General features: G+C 42.3%; 1 protein-coding gene across 4 annotated transcripts in view; it reads left to right on the top strand.

Annotated features, from left to right (window-relative positions):
• The window catches only part of FGFRL1 (fibroblast growth factor receptor like 1), a 174,683-nt gene that overhangs the window by 137,887 nt on the left and 16,321 nt on the right, over positions 1-20,475 (top strand). For all 4 annotated transcript variants that reach the window (XM_051617525.1, XM_051617526.1, XM_051617528.1 and 1 more), the window contains exon 4: positions 19,883-19,963. In XM_051617525.1, coding sequence (XP_051473485.1) covers positions 19,883-19,963 — 81 coding nt within the window. The remainder of the gene's footprint in view (positions 1-19,882; positions 19,964-20,475) is intronic.

Genomic DNA, 20,475 nt, shown 5'->3' with positions numbered 1-20,475 from the left:
AAATAAAATGCTTGCAATGACAGTTATCAAAGGTTAGGTCCCTGGAGATGAAAAAGCTTTTGTGTGCGTGTACACTCCAAACCCAGTCTTTCTGTGGGCCTACATAAAGTATACAACAATGTGCTTCCCTTCTGAACTTTTTTGGGACATGGTATGGAAAGACTGTAGCAGTCTTCGTGAAGTCAAATCCCAGATGGGTATTGGTTTCAAAGGGAACGATGACTAGCCAGTATGTTAAATATTTTAATTCAGTAAAGCCTCCTGTTCTCCTTGATGTTTGCTAAAGTTACGTTCAGCAGCTGTAGAGGAGAATGTGCCCAAGAAACCGAAGGAGAATCCTGTGTCCTCTCCTCTTGCCTAACCAATAAATTTTAGCACTGAGTAGGCAGGCACAAACCCTCTTCACCTTGTCCCGAGGGGTTGGGAGATGAGCAGCGAGGGGTTTAGATGGAAGCGGAGCTGCGAGCAGCTGGACCAGGTGCCACTGGTGCTCTGAAATGTCACTTTAAAGGCTATTAACATAGTGAAGGCTTTTGAAGGCTACTGAGCTGTTTGTAGCATAATCCTTCCGCTTTTCTCCTGGAGCACTCTGCATGTTGTGCTGACAGACACTTGTGCGGATGGAGCCCACCATGCACATAGCTCTGGAGAGGACAATTGCAATAAGGTGACTTAGCAGCACACGGTTGCAGATAATTACTGTTTGTGCTGTGAATCTGATACAGACAGTTGGATCTGCCCTTTCCCATTTTTTAGGCAGATTTGAATTTTCCCAGCCTCCAGGTTTACCTAGATCTGGGCAGAACTTCTTTAAAGATAATTAATAGTAGAGGGGAGGGGTTCTTTGGGGGAAGGTTTTGTCTTGAACTTCTTCACATTGCCAATACATTCTGCAGTATTAGAGAAGAATAATTTCTGCATTAGAAATTGTTTGCAAACAATTTTTGGAAAAAGGGGCTGCTTTTGCAGTCAGCCAATACAACAGCTTTTCCTCCAGAGCAACTGCACTGGCTTTTGATTTCTTTTGCTCTCTTTTGCTGTTTTTTGGCTTCTGTAAAATTTGTCTAATCTTACCTTGCTTGAACTGTGAATCAGAGTCTTTAGAGCTGCTGGATTATCCCAGTGGATTTAAGGCAAGTCTTGATATGTAGTTCATTTCTCACTCATGTCTCACTTCTCTCTGAGTACTTGCTTGGCTTTGGGTTTTCCAGTCCTGGCAGGATTGAAGTGAAGGAGGAAGGCATCTATTTCTCATGCTCAGTAAGCAATAGTTGAGATAGAAGAGAAAGAAACATCTTTTCTGTCCCAAGCACCATTTTGCCACTGAAAATGTTCTCAGCTGTGACTTTGCACTACAGGTGTCTCTGCTTTTATGTTTGGTAAGTTATGAGGCATGTAGCTCATTTTCCAAGAGCATCTCCTGTACTTTTCACAGGGTGAATCTCAGAAGTGTCATTATATACTGCTCTGCGGCTACTTAAATCAATTTCTTCTTAACAACAGGTTTTTTTTTTTTTCAGTGCTGAGTATTTGATCAGCTTGTTTCTTTTCATTGTGATTTATTGCCAGTTATGTTTTCCTTGCTCAGAAGCAGTAATGTATGACATTAAAGGCAGCTTCTCCCTTCCCTCCCAGGCTACACTTGTCAACTGTGTTCACTCATAGTTGCTGTAATTTTAATAACCAGTTCCTGCTCTTAGATCTTGAGGATGTATGATTAAGAAATCTGACAGCTGAGACCTGCAGTGAAATGCAATGATTTTTCTGGAAGGGGCAACCTTCAACTTACCTTCCACCCTAGGGAAATGGCAAAGGTGGGAGGTACGATCCTAATTGTCCAGCCCCTTTCCCTGCATGGAGTAAGGTTGTCTAGAGAATGAAGTTCTCACCTTTCTGAGACTAGTTGATGCCTGCAGAGTTCCAACCAAACAGCATTTCATTTGTTCCCACTGGAACTTTGCCTCCCTATCTCTCTTGTAGGATTGTCACCCTTTTATCAGGCACATTGCCCATGCTGGGGTGGTTCACACTGTCCACTCTTCCCACAGGGGACGTTTACTGCTGAAGGCAAAGCACTTGACATTTTCTCAGCTCCAGTAGACAAGAGGGTTGGATAGATTCTTGAGAAATATGCTTTGTGGCCATGGCAAAGATGAGTGACTTGTTTCAAGAAATCACAAGGACAGAGAAGCACTTAGGGCCAGGTGCTGTTTCTCTTTCACGGGATGGTCCCTTTCCTAGTAGAAAATGAGAACTCATGTCCTTTCTCAGTTACTGGCTGATGTTGGAAGCTTGTCCTTTGGTTACACGACAGAAGCACAAAACAATGTCTACTTATCTACTGTGTAATTTATCATAAATACACTGTGGATTTATCATAGACCTACTGCTTTTTAAGTTCATAGAACCCCAAGGTGTAGCTCAAATCAGATATCAAAGAACTCACACAAATAATCTACATAACATATGTTGTCCTAAGGCAATATGTTACTAACCAGATGGTTTTGCATCTTTCCTTGCTGCTCTTTGCACTGCTGCTGCTAACTGGGTATTTCACATTCCCATCCAGTAAAACCCCTGTGCAGCCAAGGTGTGATTTAGATTTGGTTTCAGGCAGAAACTTTGAAAGGAGAAGGTGGTAACTTTATCCAGGCTTTGTTCCTAAATAATTTGTATTGTTCCTGTTACTGGGACTTTCTACAGCTCATGCTCTACCATTGATTCTTTGGTTTTTCTTTTTCTTTTCCTTTTTCTTCTCCTTTTTCTCCTTCTCCTCCTCCTTTTCCTCCTTCTTCTCCTCCTTCTTCTCCTCCCTCTCCCTTTTCCTCTCGCTCTGCCTCTTCCTCTCCCTCACCCTTTCTCTTTCTTTGGCATTGCTTCAGTCTTGTTAATATCATCCCTTAATACATGACAGGGAACACTTCAGCCTTTCAGGGAGATGCCATTGGAGAGCAGTTTCAGCTTATTGGGGCTTTCAAAGTTGTTCATATCCATCCTTAAGCATTAATGTTCTTCATCCATTCTGCTTTAAAGCCAATGAAACAGTTTAACCCTTTTCCAAAGAATATGTAATCTTGGTGGCAGCAGAAAAGGCAGAATTAATGTTACCATGGGTAAAAACGTGAGGCAGTAAGAGGAGGAAATAACTTGCTCATTTTCACTCTTTTTACAGCTTCTCTGTGCCTTATACCTATGCCTTATCCTTCCACCAGTTACTGTTCCTGAACACATCAACTACTCCCATTTCAGACCAGTGGAAACAGTGTATGTATCTGAAAGCAGAGTCTGGCCTTTCCTATAGGAATCAATTTGCCCATCGCCATGGAGTGACCACAGAGAAACTGTTGAACAGCACAAACCTCACATTGTGTATGAGATTAGGACAGGAAATATGGGTTTGCAAGTTGAAACTGCATGGTAAATTTAAGTAAGTTATACACACTGACTAAAACAACATGCCTGTCTTTCTGCCTCTGTGCTCATACCAGAGAGGTTCTCAATTGGGCTGTTTGTCCTCATATTACTCCCAGTTGGTGGGAACCTATTGCTCCTGGTTTCACAGATGAGGTCCTGGGCCATCAGCAGGGAAGGTCACCTCTCCAGTGGTCAAGGAGATCCTGTAGCCTGGCTAGTGCCCTGCTGTCTGCTCCACTTTTCCCCTTGAAGGCCAGGAAGGGGAAGAGGCTTTGATAGCTTGGAGATAACAGCTCCCTGAAAGGACCCTCTGAGAGGCGTGTCCTGCACAGTGGTGTGTTTACCTGTGGAGATGGGTTTGTGTTCCCTGGCTTGACTGTCTTCAAATCAGCTTTTTTTTTTTTAATCAGTAGCTAAAAATGCTTTTTCATGGAAATAAATAAATAAATATCTGCTTTCAGAGGTGTGGGGTTTGCTTTTGTTATTTTTTTCTTTTGATAAGATGAATCCATTGCTTATAAAGCAGAAAACAACATATTTTTCCACTGAATGGGCAAAGCCACAATTATGGTAATGAATAATGGGTAATTAACCCTTCTTATCTGGAGGAGATAACACATAAGACTCACTGCACTCCTTTCCCTGTGAAATGAAGTAGCTGTGGTATTAATCCAAGCCAAACATTGAAGCTTTACAATCAGTTGTATTATTATTGCAGTTGTAGCATTTTTTTATAGCCAGAGCAGAAGGCTGCTGAAATTAAGGTGATATTTAATCTTCTTAAGACTGCTGGGCACCAACTAACCACTAATGCTATATAAAGCAGATAGCTGCCTTCTGCTTTGCTTTATACAGAATTAATGCCACACCTTGGTTTCTGGGAAGTTTCCAACGGAGTTTTCATTTGGAATATCTGGTCACTTGAGTAATATATAGCTTAGCAATAAAATAGAAGCAATTTTCTGCTTCATTTAAAGCATAATCCTACATTCTGCCAACTTCAGCCCTGCAGTTCAGTAGAAAGATTTCAGTATGGGGCTTTGTGATTGAATGTCATGTTATAAAATCTACTTTACATCTCTGCTGTACCAACAGTGTGATTGCATAAGCTCTTGCTTATGAAGAGGTAACGTGGTGCATCACCTTCTAGACAGCTTCTCTGAAGAGCCATCATAGCTTCAGGTTGGGCAGTTGACCTTGTCCAGGCCATCCTTAGGGACTGATGAGCTTTCTGTAGACTGGGCTGGGACAATGTGGGCAGGTTTGACCAGAGGCAATGGAAATTTGCCTGCTGAGCTGAACAAACTGAGTTGTGCAGAAGAGGCAGCCCTCTCTTATGAGGTCTTGTGGAAGAGACTTCCTGCAGTTTGAAATTATGGTTGCACTAGCCAGAAGTCAACTTCAGGAAGATTCATGTGGAGTCTGATATTTTTATCTAAAAGTATAATTTTTGAGTGCTCAAAGAGCAACACCAGCACAGTTAAACCCTGCTTTCTTGCTGTCTTATCTCAAAGGGGACCTCCCAAATCACCCTGACTTGCCTCCCCGACATGGGACTCCTCTAATACAGATTTCAGGGCATATAGGTAGTGGGGTCTCCAGCCCTTGGAAGTGCATCAGACAGCAAATCTTAGTCCAGGAGTTTCCTGTAAAAGCAGTGACTAATCTCTACCCAGATGTGGTTGGTTTGGAAGCACATGGGGATGTGTAATTAGGTTTCCTTGCTACAGGCTGGTGATTCTTCAGTGAGATATTGGGGCAGTTTATTATACATCCTGTTGATACAGGCAAGTCCTAATTGCCTTGAGCACTCAAAGGTCCAGTGAGTTCAGCAGGGAGCTGTAGTAACTCAAGCCTATTTTTTTCTTTTAGAAACCCCAGCCACAGATATGTATATTGCTTCTCTTGCACAGATACATATTGCTTCTTCTTGGCAATTCCAGTTTTATTCAAAATATTCCTCTCCTCTGTTGCTTCTTCCTCCTTTCAGGGAGTCTGCTTTGGGGCAACCCTTCTCCAGCATTCCTCCCATCCCACTGCCATGATGCTGCCTTTATTTCTGGATGAATTACTGAAGCCTTTCCTCCTCCCAGCAGCATTCATGTGTCCCAGCACAGGGTTTACCCCAGGCTTCCCATTGCGTAGGCCTCTGTACTGCTGCCAGACGATACTTGCCGTATATGCTGCGGGTGATTCTCTTCAGTCTCTGGAATGAATTATTTTATTGCTGCCAGCTTGTCAGAGAAATCAGCTTGAAAGCTGAGCCAGAGAGCAGTCCTGGGAGCAACCAATTCAAAGTGGAAGCAAGTCACCATCCAGCAAAATAAATAGGGGAATGCATCAGCTGGATAATATGAGCGCTGTTTTATAAGGGAATTTCAAAGGAACCAATTAGACTTCAATAGGGAGCCAGGTCTTGTATTTAAAGCTCATAAATATAAAAATAATGACACTCTGATTAAGCATTGTTTCCTGGGTTCATTTCTTTAAGGGTATAGTTTTGACTTTAACTGCTGTTCTTGTAAAGCTTTGGCATGATCTGGGACAATTTTCTCTTCTTGGTTACCTTGCAAGGAATTTGCATTCCTGCTTGGTGTGTGTGCTGCCACTGAAAAGGCTGTGAGCCATATATAAAAGAACAATATGACCACAAGCACCTCCTGCAGAGGACAAAGAAAGAAAGGAGTAAAATAATATGCCAGACAAAATTGTAGACCAGATAACTTATCCACCCCTAATTATTTTGGGGCAGAACAAGGTATTTCAAATAGTAAGAAAGCAACTCTCACATTTATTTATTTTTTTACTAGTGATTTCAAACCATAGGCCTGTTGCAATTTGATTCAGTTTTAGTTGGCTCTTTGTCAAGAAAAAAACTACCAAAGGTCACTTATGAGCACTGCAGAATCAACTGCATATACATTTCTGAAGCAGAAAGGCTGTGTTTTCAAGCATTTCTGACACTTTCAGCCTTTCAGACTCCTATTTCTTGAAAGAAAACAGATCTCAGGTGTCACATTAATCTGGTTGGTATGAGATTATGGCTTGCAAATTGCTGATTTTGGATATGGATGTCTGGTCCATTTAAACTACTTCAGCATAAATAGGAATAATAGACTACAGTGGCACAGGCTTTTTAGAAGACGAGACAAAAAGCTCTGCTTATTAAAACAAAAAGATACCCCAGAAGCAGGAAATTTAATATTATTAATGAAAACACAAGGAATTATTAGGAATGTTTTCACACGATAGAGTTCCTCATTCAGGACGTATTACTAGGGGGACTTTACCAAGGGGTCTTGCTGGATCTTTTTTCCCTGAACACGTCTGCAGCCCAGTGAACATTCCTCCACTAGAACCTATGATGTATTTGTAACATTTGCATGTAATCTGTCAGGCAGGGCCTCTGCTATAGAGCGTGGGAGTTTTGGGCCCGGGGGATTTGTAAGGCTGCAGATGCAGAAGTTGAAGTCAGTCAGATTTGTGGCATGGACAGGGGTTTCCCCAGTGTTAGAAGAAGTGCAGAGTAAGCCCTGAGTGTGCTGCAGTCTCGCTGTGTGCAGGCTGTTCTCACAAGGTTTCTGTTTTCAAGGTTTGGATGTGTTTTGGCATTGGAGTTCTCCTTTTCAGTTGATCCTCCACAATTTTCCAAGGTTCACTCGCAAGTCATCATTACCCTAGAGGATAACAGCACATGGATGCAATGAAATGCATTTATAAAAGTGCTTGTTTTTGCATTGATGGGGCTCTAACTCCTGGTTATCTCAGAGTATGATTTAGAGGGACATAAATGTAGCGTCTCAGCCTTACACATTCGTAACTCCTTCCATCAAAAAATCTCCAAGCATTTTACACACAGATGTAACTGGATAATATGTCCTGTTGTCTATGTGGCATCTCCAACATCAGTTATCATTATTCTAAACCATATGCCAGGGTCTAGAGTATTCCCTCAAGTATTTTACACGGGAGGAATATGTGTAAATAGAATATCTGGCAATCTACGAATGGCTCACAGGATTTTAATCAAGTGCACAGTTTTAAAATTGGCATTTAAATCCCTCTCACATCTGTTATTTAAAATAGCCAACAGCGTGTGGGATACATTCAGTATGAAATATTCATATGAGTATGTTAATAATAGTATACATTATCACAGTAAAAAATAAGGTGTGTAACTGCAGTGCTTGTTAGAGTAACTATTTAGGGATTTTGGAAAAAGCACTGTTTGGTAGTAAAAAAATAAATATTTCCCCCCCTCAGAGAATGCTGAGATGTATTCTCTGTATTGTGTTCCCATTTGCACCCTTCGTGCACATTGTGGCTTCCAGTGCTCTCCAAGAGCAGTCCTTATGGGGCAACTCGCGTAGAAAGCTAGGGAATTGCACCTCCTTTAGCTTCTAAATATCAAAGAAGTTGAAATACTACTTGGAAAAAGTTATTTATGAGTCATCTAGGCAAGGTGATAGGTGGCAGCTCGCTCTGGTTAGGTGTTAGCCAGCTGCGGTTCATTGACAAGCTCTGAATCTAGATTGCAGCCCTGGCCTGTCATCTCAGTGCCTTTGCATGGTCTCTGTGCCCTTGGTCCCTACCTGCAAAACCATGTTACTCATGTAGACTCTTTGCCACTCTCTCTGTATCTCAGTGAAGCCTTTAAAAGAGGTTCAAGGAATAAAGTGCACTAACATGGGGTGTTTTGCATCTCTGACTGTGGAGGGTTCTGAGTGCTGGGGAGAGCTGTAACCTTGCTTTCCAAAGAATGCACCCGAAAATGTTGAGTTCTACCTAAAATAAAATCTCAAGTGTCACATCTTTTCTTAGGTAGCTTCTGTCTCTGGTTCTATGCTGGTTGTTGTTCTCATACACTGCTGGCCGTGTGCTTGGACAAGCATTTTTAAAAAAACAAAAGCAAAAAACACAAGGGAATTTAATCCCATCCCACAGGAATGACTGTACTACACTAGTCATTGTTTTGAAGTATGTTTTAGAAATTTGTAATGACAGCATTTGGATTATATAGTTAATTGTGGGACAACCATTTATACAATTTGTGTTTTACCCCACATGGAAAGCTATAATTTACTCCAAGTAATTAGGGTAGGTTTAATTTTGGCAAGACATAGGCCCATATTATCCCATGTAATATACTGTAATCCTCACGTTAGGTGGAGTGCCAAGTATTCCGTTTGTTTTGGGAGCCAACAAATTGCCACTTGTCAGAGTTGTTCTTGGACAGAATTGTGAAAGTGGTCACATTTTGCTACTTCCACCAGTTTATTATTAGTTTGACAATGACCCAGAGATATATGTATCATTCATTGAAAACTATGTGGAAGGTGTTTGGCACTTCACTGGTGAAATTTTGGATTTAACAGCACATTGGGGCAGTGTTGAAAGGCTTCAACGTTCAGACACTGAGGCTACTGTCTGTCTTTCATGATTGGACTCAGAAAACCTCAATTTCTTTAGCTTCTTGTCATGATATGAAGTATAGTAGTTAGAGAAATTACACTGCTGCCATATTGCTGTTACATTACTGCATATCACTTTGTTAATAAAAGATAAATCTAAGTTAAAAAAAAAAAACAAAACCACAACTAAGCTAAAATGCCTTTTCTGTACTTTCTGTCTTACTGGTTTACCTGTCCATCAGCAGGTCCATTTATCAAAAGATGTTTGAGTATTTAGTCATTGGTTGTTGGCTGTTGACATTTGCAATTGACATATTTTTTTAAAAAAATAAATCCATATTTATTACATATATGGACTGTTCTTTGAAATAGTTCTCTCTGTTTCTGAAATCTGAGAGGTAGGATTCCCTAACAACATTTTGTGCTTTATTGAATATAACCAACATCTTAGACCCTGAGATTTTTATATGTTCTGTAATGTCCAAGTAAAAACTGTCATCTTCTGTTGATTTCTTATCACTTTTGCCACTTATAGATGCTATTATTTCTTGAAATCAAAGTTAGCACATAATAGGCTAGTGATGGATCTTTATGAGGTGTGATTTTTCACCTAGAGCTAACACATGGGCCTCACTTTTCCCATTAAAGTTGTTAAGCAGCATCCCACTCTGAGAGTTTGCTTTATTTGGGAGCTGTCATACTGAATAGGACATTTCTTTTTCTTCAGTAGGAGATATTTTTACTTTTCTACTGGAAGACTATGAGATATGTAAGCCCATAAAGAATGTTTCAATAATTTTCATAGTGGTATTGAAGAAACAGCTGGGTACCCATTCCTGTCTGTAAAGTCCAGTATTGCAGTTCCCCGATCATCATGATGGATTAGGTAATTCCACTCTAAGGAATTAACTCAGTGTTTGGAAGGGACAGGCTTGTACGATTGATTACTTTTGTTTGATTATAAATGCCATCCAAAAGTCATTTCTGTACTCAGTCACTGACATGTGTGACCTCTCTTTCCTTCGAAGGCCTCTGGAAATTTCCTTATGCTAGCTGTTTTGACCATGTGAATGTTCAGGGAGATGGAACAGGTGTCAGTGATGTTCCTCCACATCTTGGTGAAGGAAATAATAAACATTGATCAGTGCTACTAGGAAGGGGAGTGGTAGAGGTGTAACTTCATGGGGAACAGCAGCTGTGTACTGGTTGAAATAGAAGGCTGAGAGCCATGTCTTATCCATTTATCCTCATCTCTGCTGTAATCTTATCATTAACCTTGCAGTAGTCCTTTCAGTGGCATGCCACCCTCCCTCAACCCTAAGCAATTTAGGTCTGTTGCAGATGGAATTTTGGCCTATATTCTTGGGTGGAGTGTTCATGCTACCTCGTTTCTTGGCACCCACTGTATGTGGCTGTGTCTCCCTCCATCATATCCTTTGCAGACAAGGAAGAGAGGTAGATGTCAACCTGACCTTCTCGTTTTCACTCCTAGCTTGGGCACTAGAGTTAAGTTCCTAAAGTAAGGACTATTCCAACATCTTTATTTGTCAGATTACAAAATCACATAATTATTCCCAATGTTTTTAAACTTACTCTAAGTAACTAATGACTAATTATTATAAATGATAATTACAATAAGCCTGTTATAAATTCAGATAGGGTGGTTGGTGTTATAAATGAAACTTTGCTTCTCAACTCTATAAAAGTACAAGACCTCCATCATTCCACCACCAGGCCAAAATGAGTGGATGCTAAAAACTATGTTTCTTGAGAAACCTCAATACATGTGACATCCAGTCTGTTCCTTCACTACCCAGGAGGTAAACTCTTTGAACAGAGTCTGTCTTTTTGTTCTGTGTGTGTGAACAATATATATACTGGGAAGCTGTCTCCAACAAATCCTTGTAATTATCATGGTGCAAGCAACAAAGGCTACTGGGAAATATTATCAACTTGTTCAAGGTCTGGAACAGCTGATTGGTAATTGCTGTCCTTTTGGTGCTGCTATTTCATGCTCAGAAAGTGCTGGTGATAAGGCAGAAGCCTAACCACTCATCTTGTTCTCTGATTTCTTCTCCCTTTCATCCTCTCCAGTAGTAGATCAAGAATGTAACCACAGACTGGTGCCTGTGGTGCAGAGCTCTCGGGCTGCTGTCTGTGTGTGCTGGAGCACGCTGATAAAAAAAATGACCTCAACAACAACAACAAAGAAGGAAAAATTGTTTTCTTGCCCCCTGTGGAGCAGAGACCTGAAGGCAGGCAGGCGATCCTGCTGTCTGGAGGCGTCAGCATGGCAGAAGGCCTGTAATTGCCTTTGTAATGTAATTGTTATAATGGTAAGGCAAGGAGTTGCAGTGGTTCAGTGAAAAGCTCCATCCATTTCTCCTTGTGGTTCTTTGTGTGGTTACAGCAGGAGCTGGAGCATCCCTATGTGCCGATGTGGCATGACTGAGAATGTGTCTCAGATGAGTTTGTGAGCTCTGTGGGTAGCTGTAGACCACAAGGAGCAAGGGAGGAGCTAAACCTTCAGGAAGGCATCTCTCTCCATGGCTTTATGGAAAGTGGTTGGAGAAGGAGAGGGAGAAAGAGTCATAAAGTACATGCAGATCTCAACCAGATGCAGAGTCATGGGGACAAAGAAGGGGAGGAAAGAGGTGAATATGGTATGCACAGGTCTCACCCTGCATAGACTCAGAAGAGCTCCTAAGTTCCTCTATGTAGACACAGCCAGCAGAGATTTTTTTATCGTCTTCAAGGACGCAATTTTCATTAATATCTTTTTCTGTTCAGCTTTTTCATTCTCACCAATCATGTCGTGTTCACAGTAACAGTGCAGGGGTTACTGAACTGTCTTTGAGAACCAGATAAGCTAACTTTGGCTAATGGATTTTTAAAATCTCTAGTTCAGACACAGTGTCCAGAGAAGGGCAACAGAGCTGGTGAAGGGTCAGGAGAACAAGTCTGACAGGGAGTAGCTGAGGGAATTGTAGTGGTTTAGTCTGGAGAAGAAGAAGCCGAGGGAGAGCTTGTCACTCTACAACTACCTGAAAGAAGATTGTAGTGAGGTGGGGGTCAGTCTCTTCTCCCAAGTAGCAAGTGGTAGGACAAGAGGAAACATCCTCAAGTTGTGCCTGGGGAGGTTTAGGTTGGATATTAGGATAATTTTCTTCACTGAAGGTGTTGTCAACCATTGAAAGAGGCTGCCTGGGGAAGTGGTTGAGTCGGCATCCCTGGAGGTATTTAAAAGATGTGTAGATGTGGCACTTAGAGACATGGTTTAGTGGGACTGGCAATGTTAGGTTTACAGTTGGGCTCAGTGATCTTGAAGTTCTTGTCCAACCAAAATCATTCTATGAAACAGAACTTCTTTCTCTTCTTCAGGGTGACTAGTCCATGGTCTAGCAGATGCCCCTTTTGAGAAGCTTTCACATATGTTCAATTTAAATGGTTTGGCTGTGCTGTTGGGGCTAGATTGGTACCATCCCATAAAATAAACTGGCTCTGGCATGTCTATGCTACCCCATAGCCCCTTCTCCTTTTGGAGTTAAGTCTTCTTTAGTCTTGAAGCAGTCACTTTTGATATATGTTCACCCAGGTGTTGAGATAATGGATGGAGCCATAACCACCAATTAAGAGCTTTGTCATCTACAGGTGATAGGATGGACCTGTACATCATCATAACTTAAAGATGGGAGTTGCTGACCTAGCCAGGGACAGAACTCTTGTTTCTTCAGTTCTCAGCCAGAGCTTTGGTCTGTAGACTATGGAACCTCTCCAGTGTTGCAGGAGGCAGGTGAGCTGCAAACGTTTCTTCTGCAAAACATCCTGCTTACAGAGAAATTCCCAGAGCTGGGGCTGAAGTGAGAGCCATGGAAATTTTTGCATGGAAATTCTCATTAAAATGGCCAGAGCTGAAAATACCGAAAAAGCCACTAACGCAAACATTATTTTTATTTTCAGGAAATTCCAGTATCAGTTCCTCTGGTTGTTTTTGGCCCAACTGGAGTAAAAGGCACTAGGCAGTAAAGTCTTCAGTGCCCATTACAGAGGCAGATTCACTGCCAGTAACCTTTTAGTTTGTGTTTGGTTTGTTGGGGTTTTTGAAAAAAGTAGAGTGTTCCTTGGCTATATGCTCCTCAAAGTGGGTTTCTTCTTTTTCATCTTGATGGATTTTGTTTGGCTGGGTCCAAGGAGAGGGGTTTTCTCCAAGAGATCTTTTTTCTTCCCTTCAAATATTCTTGATGCCTTTTCTTTCACTATGCCCTTCCAAATAAATCCTAAACACACTTCCTTTCTTTTTATAGCATCAGCACCATTAATATAGTAGGTGACACTGTTAATATAGTAGACAGGTTAAGGAATGGTGAGCATGAGATGGAACTTTGATGGAAGAGCTATGAAAACCATTCAAAATAATATCTAAGATCTAGAGTAGTTTGTTTGGTTTTTTTTTATGTGGGATGAGTTCATTGGAGTTTTGTCCTGTTTGCCTCTGGCAGAAAGGAGGGTTCAGAGAAGAGGCTTGCTAAATTAGACCTCAGTGGTGGGAGTAAATTCAGAATTAGTCAAGATGAGGACTTTGCATCCGAATATTTTTCATTATTTCAAATCAGCCTTGGGATTCATCTATGGATCACCAATCCTAAGGGTTTTAAAGCCATTATTCAGACTTTGCAAAACCACAAAACAAGCTGAAAAATCTCAAGATCTCAAAAGTGACTGTTTTGTTCCTTTTCCTCCAGGCTTTTAGGATATATTGGTATAGAGTTCTTCTTAACAATCACAGATGTGAAGAATTGTTACTCAATAATAAAAAAAAATTAGATTCTCAAGTAGTCACTTGCCAGAAGCAATGTCCTCCAGAAACACCCCAAATATCACAAGATGAGCAATAAAATCCTGGCAGCTGGCAGTGGTCGCTTTCAGGTAGAAATAGTGTGCTAGCCTGTAGGCTGGGATGTGTTTCCCTGGCCGTTGGGGATTAATAGCCACTGAAATTCTAGTGAAACCTGGAGTGTTAATCCACATTGAGATCTGAGGAAAGAAAGTGCCTTAATCCCCAAAAACTCAGTGATAAAGTTGTTACTGCCTGCCTAAATATCTGCTTCACGGACTATTCATCTGAGAATCTGATGAACCAGTTGGGATAGCAGAAGACTCTCTAAAACAAAGTACAGAATGTCCTTTCCCTTGTGTTTTCCCTTTAATTCCAGCAAGTATACAGGAAGATAAACTGCATGTACCTACTCTTTCAGAATGCACTTACTTTACTGTGTGTTTCTATCTCCTGCACCATCAGGACTACTAAAAAATAAGTCCAATCACTTCCTGGTCTAAGTTTATGGTGTGTTCCCACCTCTCAGTTTAACTGGTTAAGCTCAGCAGAACAAGTTCTGATTTAACTCCTAGGAAGGCCTAAGACCCACCTCCCATACACAACTTGTCTTTTGCCCCTCACTGGACATCTGCAGCGGTGAAGGACACTGGGTAGCAAATATGACGTGCAAATATGATGTGTCTGGGTAAACCCGAAAGTCAGCTCTTAAAGCTGGAGTTCAGAGAGATCTCTCTCATTCATCCATGGGAGAAGGCCTCATTATAATTGTTCAAGCCTGACTGGGTTACATCACTTTCCCCCTCATTTCACTCCCTCCCCGCTTGCCTCCCGCCTTTTATTTACACCCCTTGTTTTGTGCGGGAGTTGAGCGGGGCCGGCCTTAATGATGCATGCTGATCACTTCATTCCCCATTGCCCCCCTCCTTCCATTGCCTCCCCCAGTGCTTTGAAGTGTGCTCAGGTCTCAGGCTCCAGTTCAGAGGTCACTTTGTTTATTTATGCAAAGCTGGCTCATCTGTGAAATGGGGCTTTCAAGGCCTCTGACATCAAAGACTCCAAAGCTGGTCCCATCAAGTCAGAGCAGGGACGGGCCTTGCATTGTAGCAAATTGAAGCAACTTTGTGAATCATAGAGAAATATTACAGCTAGATTTTTACTTCAAATATTGGACCTTTATTTTGATTTGTGGTTGGATGCTCAACATGTAGTATTGGCCTCAAAACCAGTCATACCTGTTTGGCTAAAACATAAAGCTTTCATGGAGAGTCTGTGAGATCCAATAAAATTTGATCCTGGTAGAAGTCTGTGAATATTTCCCATCAGTTTCTCTCAAAGCTGGACCGTTATGCAGAATTTTCCATTTATTTTAACTTTTAAGAGGGAATGGAACAACTCTGCTATGGTAATAAACAGTAACTATACCCTGCTTATGTGGCACTCCTTATCCCATAGGATCTCCAAAGTGCTTTGTCAATTGATGGAGTTACATCCAGAAATCCCTTTTCTGCAGAATCCCAGCTTACTTTGGGACAGGAAATAGACTCAAAAGACCCATGGTAGGCAATATGTGCAGAGAAAGGACGATTTAGCCCATGACATCAGCACTAATGGTCAGGGCCTCATACACTCAGATATGTCAGGTGTCATGCAGAAACAAGCCTGTGACTGCCCCTCTCAGCCCCACCACACACTTGCCCAACACAGAACCAGCATCTCAGTCCTGAGGCATCTTGGACCTAGAAGGCAGCTTGGAATGAGATCCTGAAGCAAGAGAGAGGCAATGGCAGGAGAACAGCTGGGGGTAACACCACTGGGATGACATTCCTGAACAACGGGCTGACACTTGTAGTTCCATTCTGACTTGTATAGCCAGGTGTACTATTTGGAGGGGATGGAGCTACAGAAGTTTGTCTCATATATCCAAGTCTATTACCTGACATGATATCTGAGCCTTCTACTTCAGGTTTCTTGACCAGCCATCATGCTTTCTAACATCATGGAACCAAACTGTACAGTGAGGATACCTAAATCATGTCTATGTTTCCTTAGCCTCAGATACTCGTGACATAAAATTAGTCAGTGATTATTTTTCAAGGCAGGTTTTCCACTTCATCTTCCAACTGGCTGCTCTCCTAAGCCTGTGATACTGTCCAAGAAGTCCAGTACAGGATGACCTTCCAGTGTAGGTTACAGAAAAGGGAGCTTGTAGGAAACTTCAGCAGCTCATCCTTCTTAGCACTGCCTCTTTCTGTAATCTGCTGGCAGCAAAGCTGGCCATGCTGCAGAGCTGAGCCCTGCTGCCCTTTGGCTGCAGGCTGATTTTTTTGTGTGTACTCACCACCCTGACCTGCCTGCCTCTGTGGGAGCTGACAAGAGCATGAATAAGCAATCGCCTTATTAGGTTATTTTTGAATATAGCTGAGACTCATGTGATTTCTGCTACGAACTCATAGTTGTGTATGCTGGTCATATAGATCTGAGTGTGGCTCATTTTTCTCAGGTCCACTCTTGGTATAATAATATTGCCAGGCTAGTTGCATTTGTAAAGCTTGGGGTGCCATGCGAACAGCAGGTCTTCAGATCTGGCACTATGAACCAGGCTTCACACTTCAGGTTTAGGGTGAATCAGATGCCTCTGAACTTTCAGGAAATTCAGTTTTTAGTGCAATAGATCCCTCCCTAGGAAGGAGCAGGCTGACCAAAATGTGTTTGTGGTGCAGAAAGATATCCATTGTGCCAGCACAGAGACTAGAAAAATGCAAAACTGTTTCTCTACCCTAGGAAACCACTTGAAACTGGGGGGGGCGGGGAAAAAACAGAAGAAAAAAAAAAAAAAAGAGAGAGAGAGAGAGAATTCTTCAAAACAGGGAGACAAATTCCTTCCATGCAGCTGCAGAACTGACTTTGGTGGAAGTAGAATCTTGGTGGTATCTTGGTATCTGAATTAGAGAGGTCTTCCATCCTAAGGGTTTTCCTGAGATATCTGTCTCCCACAGTGTTCCACTTTATGTAATAATAAGCTCTTTTTTGGCTCTCTGAGACAACATTTCAGAGCTTAAGATACTCAAGGTGTCAGAGGGGAGGTTCAAATCCCTCTCTGAATGCAGCAGAAGAGGGACTTGACCCTGGGTCATTCACATCCCGGGTTGAGGCTTTATTGTTATATCACTGACCTGCTGCCTCACTCTCATTTTTGGAGATTCCTGGGCTTCAGGGAATCTTCTGAAAATGAGTTTCATCCATGGTCTCATAAATCAGCTTTTCCCCTACTCCTTCCTAGTTTAAGTTCATTCAGATACAGTCACGCTGAAGGATATGAGCATGTTGCAGCTGGCATAGAGACCTCTGTGACATCCCTCCCCAGTGTGCAGCTCTGGGCATGGGAAGGAGTAGCTTTGCTCTAAATGAGTTTCCACATTTATGACATCTCCCCACCACCACCCAGACTTCTGCCTATGTGTTGTTGTTAACATTACCACATTCCTGACAAAAGTGAAACCAGTTCCAATGGATCTAAACCAACATGTCTAAATGCATGCAGTTATTTCTTTCAGTCTTGCTTCTCCACCAATTTATCTTTCATAGGCTCAGCACAGTGACATTAGTTATCTTGATCTCTTTCTCCCCAGATGATTTTTTCTGGGTTTGGTAGGTTACTCTGCAGGTCTGAGATTTGGCAGGATAACAACTGAAGAAGCATCTTCAAAGGATCAAACAGGTTCAGAGCAATTTTGCTTACATCAAAAGCATGTCAGGAGGTGTTGAGAAGGCCAGTCAGTCCTTGTGTGTAGGCAGGAGGAGCACACATGGGCTGACATAGTGTAATGTGAGGTAGGAGGCAAGGGAGGATATACTACAGCTCTTTGTACATCAAGCTGAGTAGGATTAAGTTATAATTGACAGAACATCACCACTTCAATGTTTTAACCACTTTTAAGATATTCGACAGTTAACAATGGGCAAAAATCCTACATCTCTGCCCACAGTTGTGTTTTTTTTTCCTTTGTCACTCTACATTTTTCTAATTGTGCAAAGGGATTTACTAAGTTCTCTGTCAGACAGCATCCAAGATTTAATTCGTAGCACTACTGAAATTTATGTGGCAAGTGCCAGAAGATAATCGATTCAGCATTTTGACTGAAAGGAGGCAATCTGTCATGTGCAAGCCATCATCTATAGTATTTGTATAGATATTTGTATTCCCTGCATTTGGTTTGCCAAAGCTGTAAAAATCTTATCTGTAAAACACAGCACATGGTTTCCTCATCTCATCTGTAACACAGGCTGTGGGCCAGCCTCGCAAAGCCTGGACAGGGCCTTTGCACTCCTGGCAAGAGTTGATGTTGCCTGAGTGTGATGCATTTCATGCTGCTTCCCAGCAGCTTGGGCTGGGAGCTGGCTGGAGCCCCCAGGAAGGCCTCGGGGGTTCCCAGCAATGGAGAGAGGGTGAGAGGAAGGCGGGAAGGGGAAGTCAGCTGGAGTTAGCTGCACAAATAAGCACACAGTGTGCTGCTGCCCTGAAAGCTTTCTTTTCCCCTCTTGGTGACAGCTGCACATACCACTGGGGGAAACTGTGCTGAAGTAACCACAAGGAGAAGGAAAAAATCTGTCTGGGGTGAGGGGGGACAAACCCATATGGCATTGCAGCCTCTCTGCTTAAGGAGCAGTGGCAAACAGATTAGAGCATGTGTCGGCATAAAATGCCCCATGCTGGAGAGAAAGGATAGTTTTCCAAAATAGCAGAAACTGGGGTGAGGATGGGGTTAAACACACGTTCTTCTTGCACAAAGACTGCACACGAGCTACAGACCAAGCACTGTTTAGGCACAACCCAACTTTTAAACAGTAAAAAGCAGCTTTACTATTTGTACCTTTTGGGGGGAACATGCTCATGTGTAAACTGATACAAGTTTATCCCCTCTCCCACAGAGATTACAGCAAGAAATTTCCTCTCTTTTGCTCGTGAGACTTTTTACTGATGGGTTTCAGGAGTCAGGCATTTGAAGGGATTCATTCCTTAGCTGAAGTGTTTCTGCTTCTCTTGCTTTTTGGATTTTTTCATACACCCCTGCAGAGCACTTCCTTATTAACATGAACTTTTTCCCAGCCTTCACTTGACCTATCTCTGAAAATCAAACTTCACACACCTAAAGTGCACTTTAGTTAGGCGTTGAGTAGCTCTTGATCCAGAACTACAGCTGCTCCAACTGTAGAGCACAGGAGTAGCCTTAGAAGAGCCACACTTAGTTGTGTCATCATCCGTAGCTGCCCAAAGTGCCTCAGGAGGACTTCCTTCCTGGTGTGGTCCATTGCTAAGAGAGGATGCTCTGAGTGGAATGCCTGTGCAGTAGAGGCCAGGCTGTTACTGGAGGAGGCAAAAGCTTCTTATCCAGGCATTGTGGAAGTGTGAGGCCACCAACACCACCTGGATTGCAGAAGGAGGCTCAGGGCACTCTTAGGCACCCTCATGGAAGCCATGTAGGTGGCCATATCACAGTGGCAATTTAATCTGCTGGAGAGGTGGAGGTTTTAACTTGTGGTGCTTTCTATTTCTTCCAGAACCACAGGGAACAGAGTTGAGACCTTGATGCTGCTCTGTGATAGTGGTATAGACATCTAGAGTGATAAGGGACAAAGTGGCATGGGTGGTCTTCATTTAAAAAAAACAAACCAACAAACCACAAAAACAGTATTTCAATAAATACTGCTTTCTCCAACCATAGCTTTGCATTCAGTACCCATTGAGGGCTAATTTGACCCCAGACCTGCTTGCTTTCCTGATTTTGTATGGAAGCTGACAGCCACATTAGTGGTCCTGTTTCCACTGCTTGTGCTTTGTGTGACTGATCACGTAAGTCTTCCCCCACCTCCTATGTTTAATTAGCTGTAATTTTTATTTATGCCATTATTTGCACAAAAGGTACAACAGATCAGCTCCTCCTAGGGATAAGCAACCTGTAAACATAAAGAAAGAGGCTTTTGTCAGCTGTTAATGGCAACATTGATGAATCTCCCATTGCTTTGGTAGCCTGACAAAAAGCTCATAAAGCAGCAAATGAAATTGTTCATTAAAATGGCCAGGCTGTAAGTGCCAGGATGTGGATGCCAAATATATGTTGAGTGTGTTTCAGCTTCATGGTGCCTCCAGGAGGAGATGCAAACTCTTGTCATCATACTGTTGGAGACCTTCTTAACATCTTCCCTTTCCTTTTCCTTGCAGATGATGCCAGCTCAGGAAAGGATAGCCAGGCACCTGAAGGCTCCAATGGAGAATATGAAGATCATTCTGGGAAGCAATGGGGTAAGGCTCAGGGTTTCTTTTTGTTTTCCTTAGTTCTTGGTTTAGTGCTGTTCATGTGTCATGTTTCTTGGTTGCAGAAGGAAAGTAAAGGCAGTGACTGGAGTGAGTTCTCCCTACAGATGGTCAAACAATAAACAAAGCATCAGCTGAACGTGTCGGTGTGAATGGAGCCCATCCAAGAGTCCTTCTGCAAAATGCAGCCCATGATCTGCTCTAGGGACCCCTGCCATGTACCCCAGCATGGTTCTCCCTTGCATTTGTTTTTCTGGGCAGTGACTTTCTTCTGCATGTGCAGCTATTACAGGTTTCATAGACTCTCTGTAAAAGGCATATTGACATTTACAGCAGTATTTCCAAAAGCCTTCAGTGCCAACATAACACGGCTCCCGCTGAGGGCAAACGGGAGGTCTGACTTCACTCTAGGAGAATTAGCATTAGGCCAAAGCTGAGTGTTTTTTAACATTATCCTCTCTTTTAGACACCTGCATGAACTTCTCTAAGCCCCAGACTGT

Source organism: Apus apus, chromosome 4, assembly GCF_020740795.1.
Source record: "Apus apus isolate bApuApu2 chromosome 4, bApuApu2.pri.cur, whole genome shotgun sequence".
NCBI lineage: Eukaryota > Metazoa > Chordata > Aves > Apodiformes > Apodidae > Apus > Apus apus.
The sequence above is the reverse complement of the archived record's forward strand: the minus strand, read 5'-3'. Positions and strand labels throughout refer to the sequence as shown.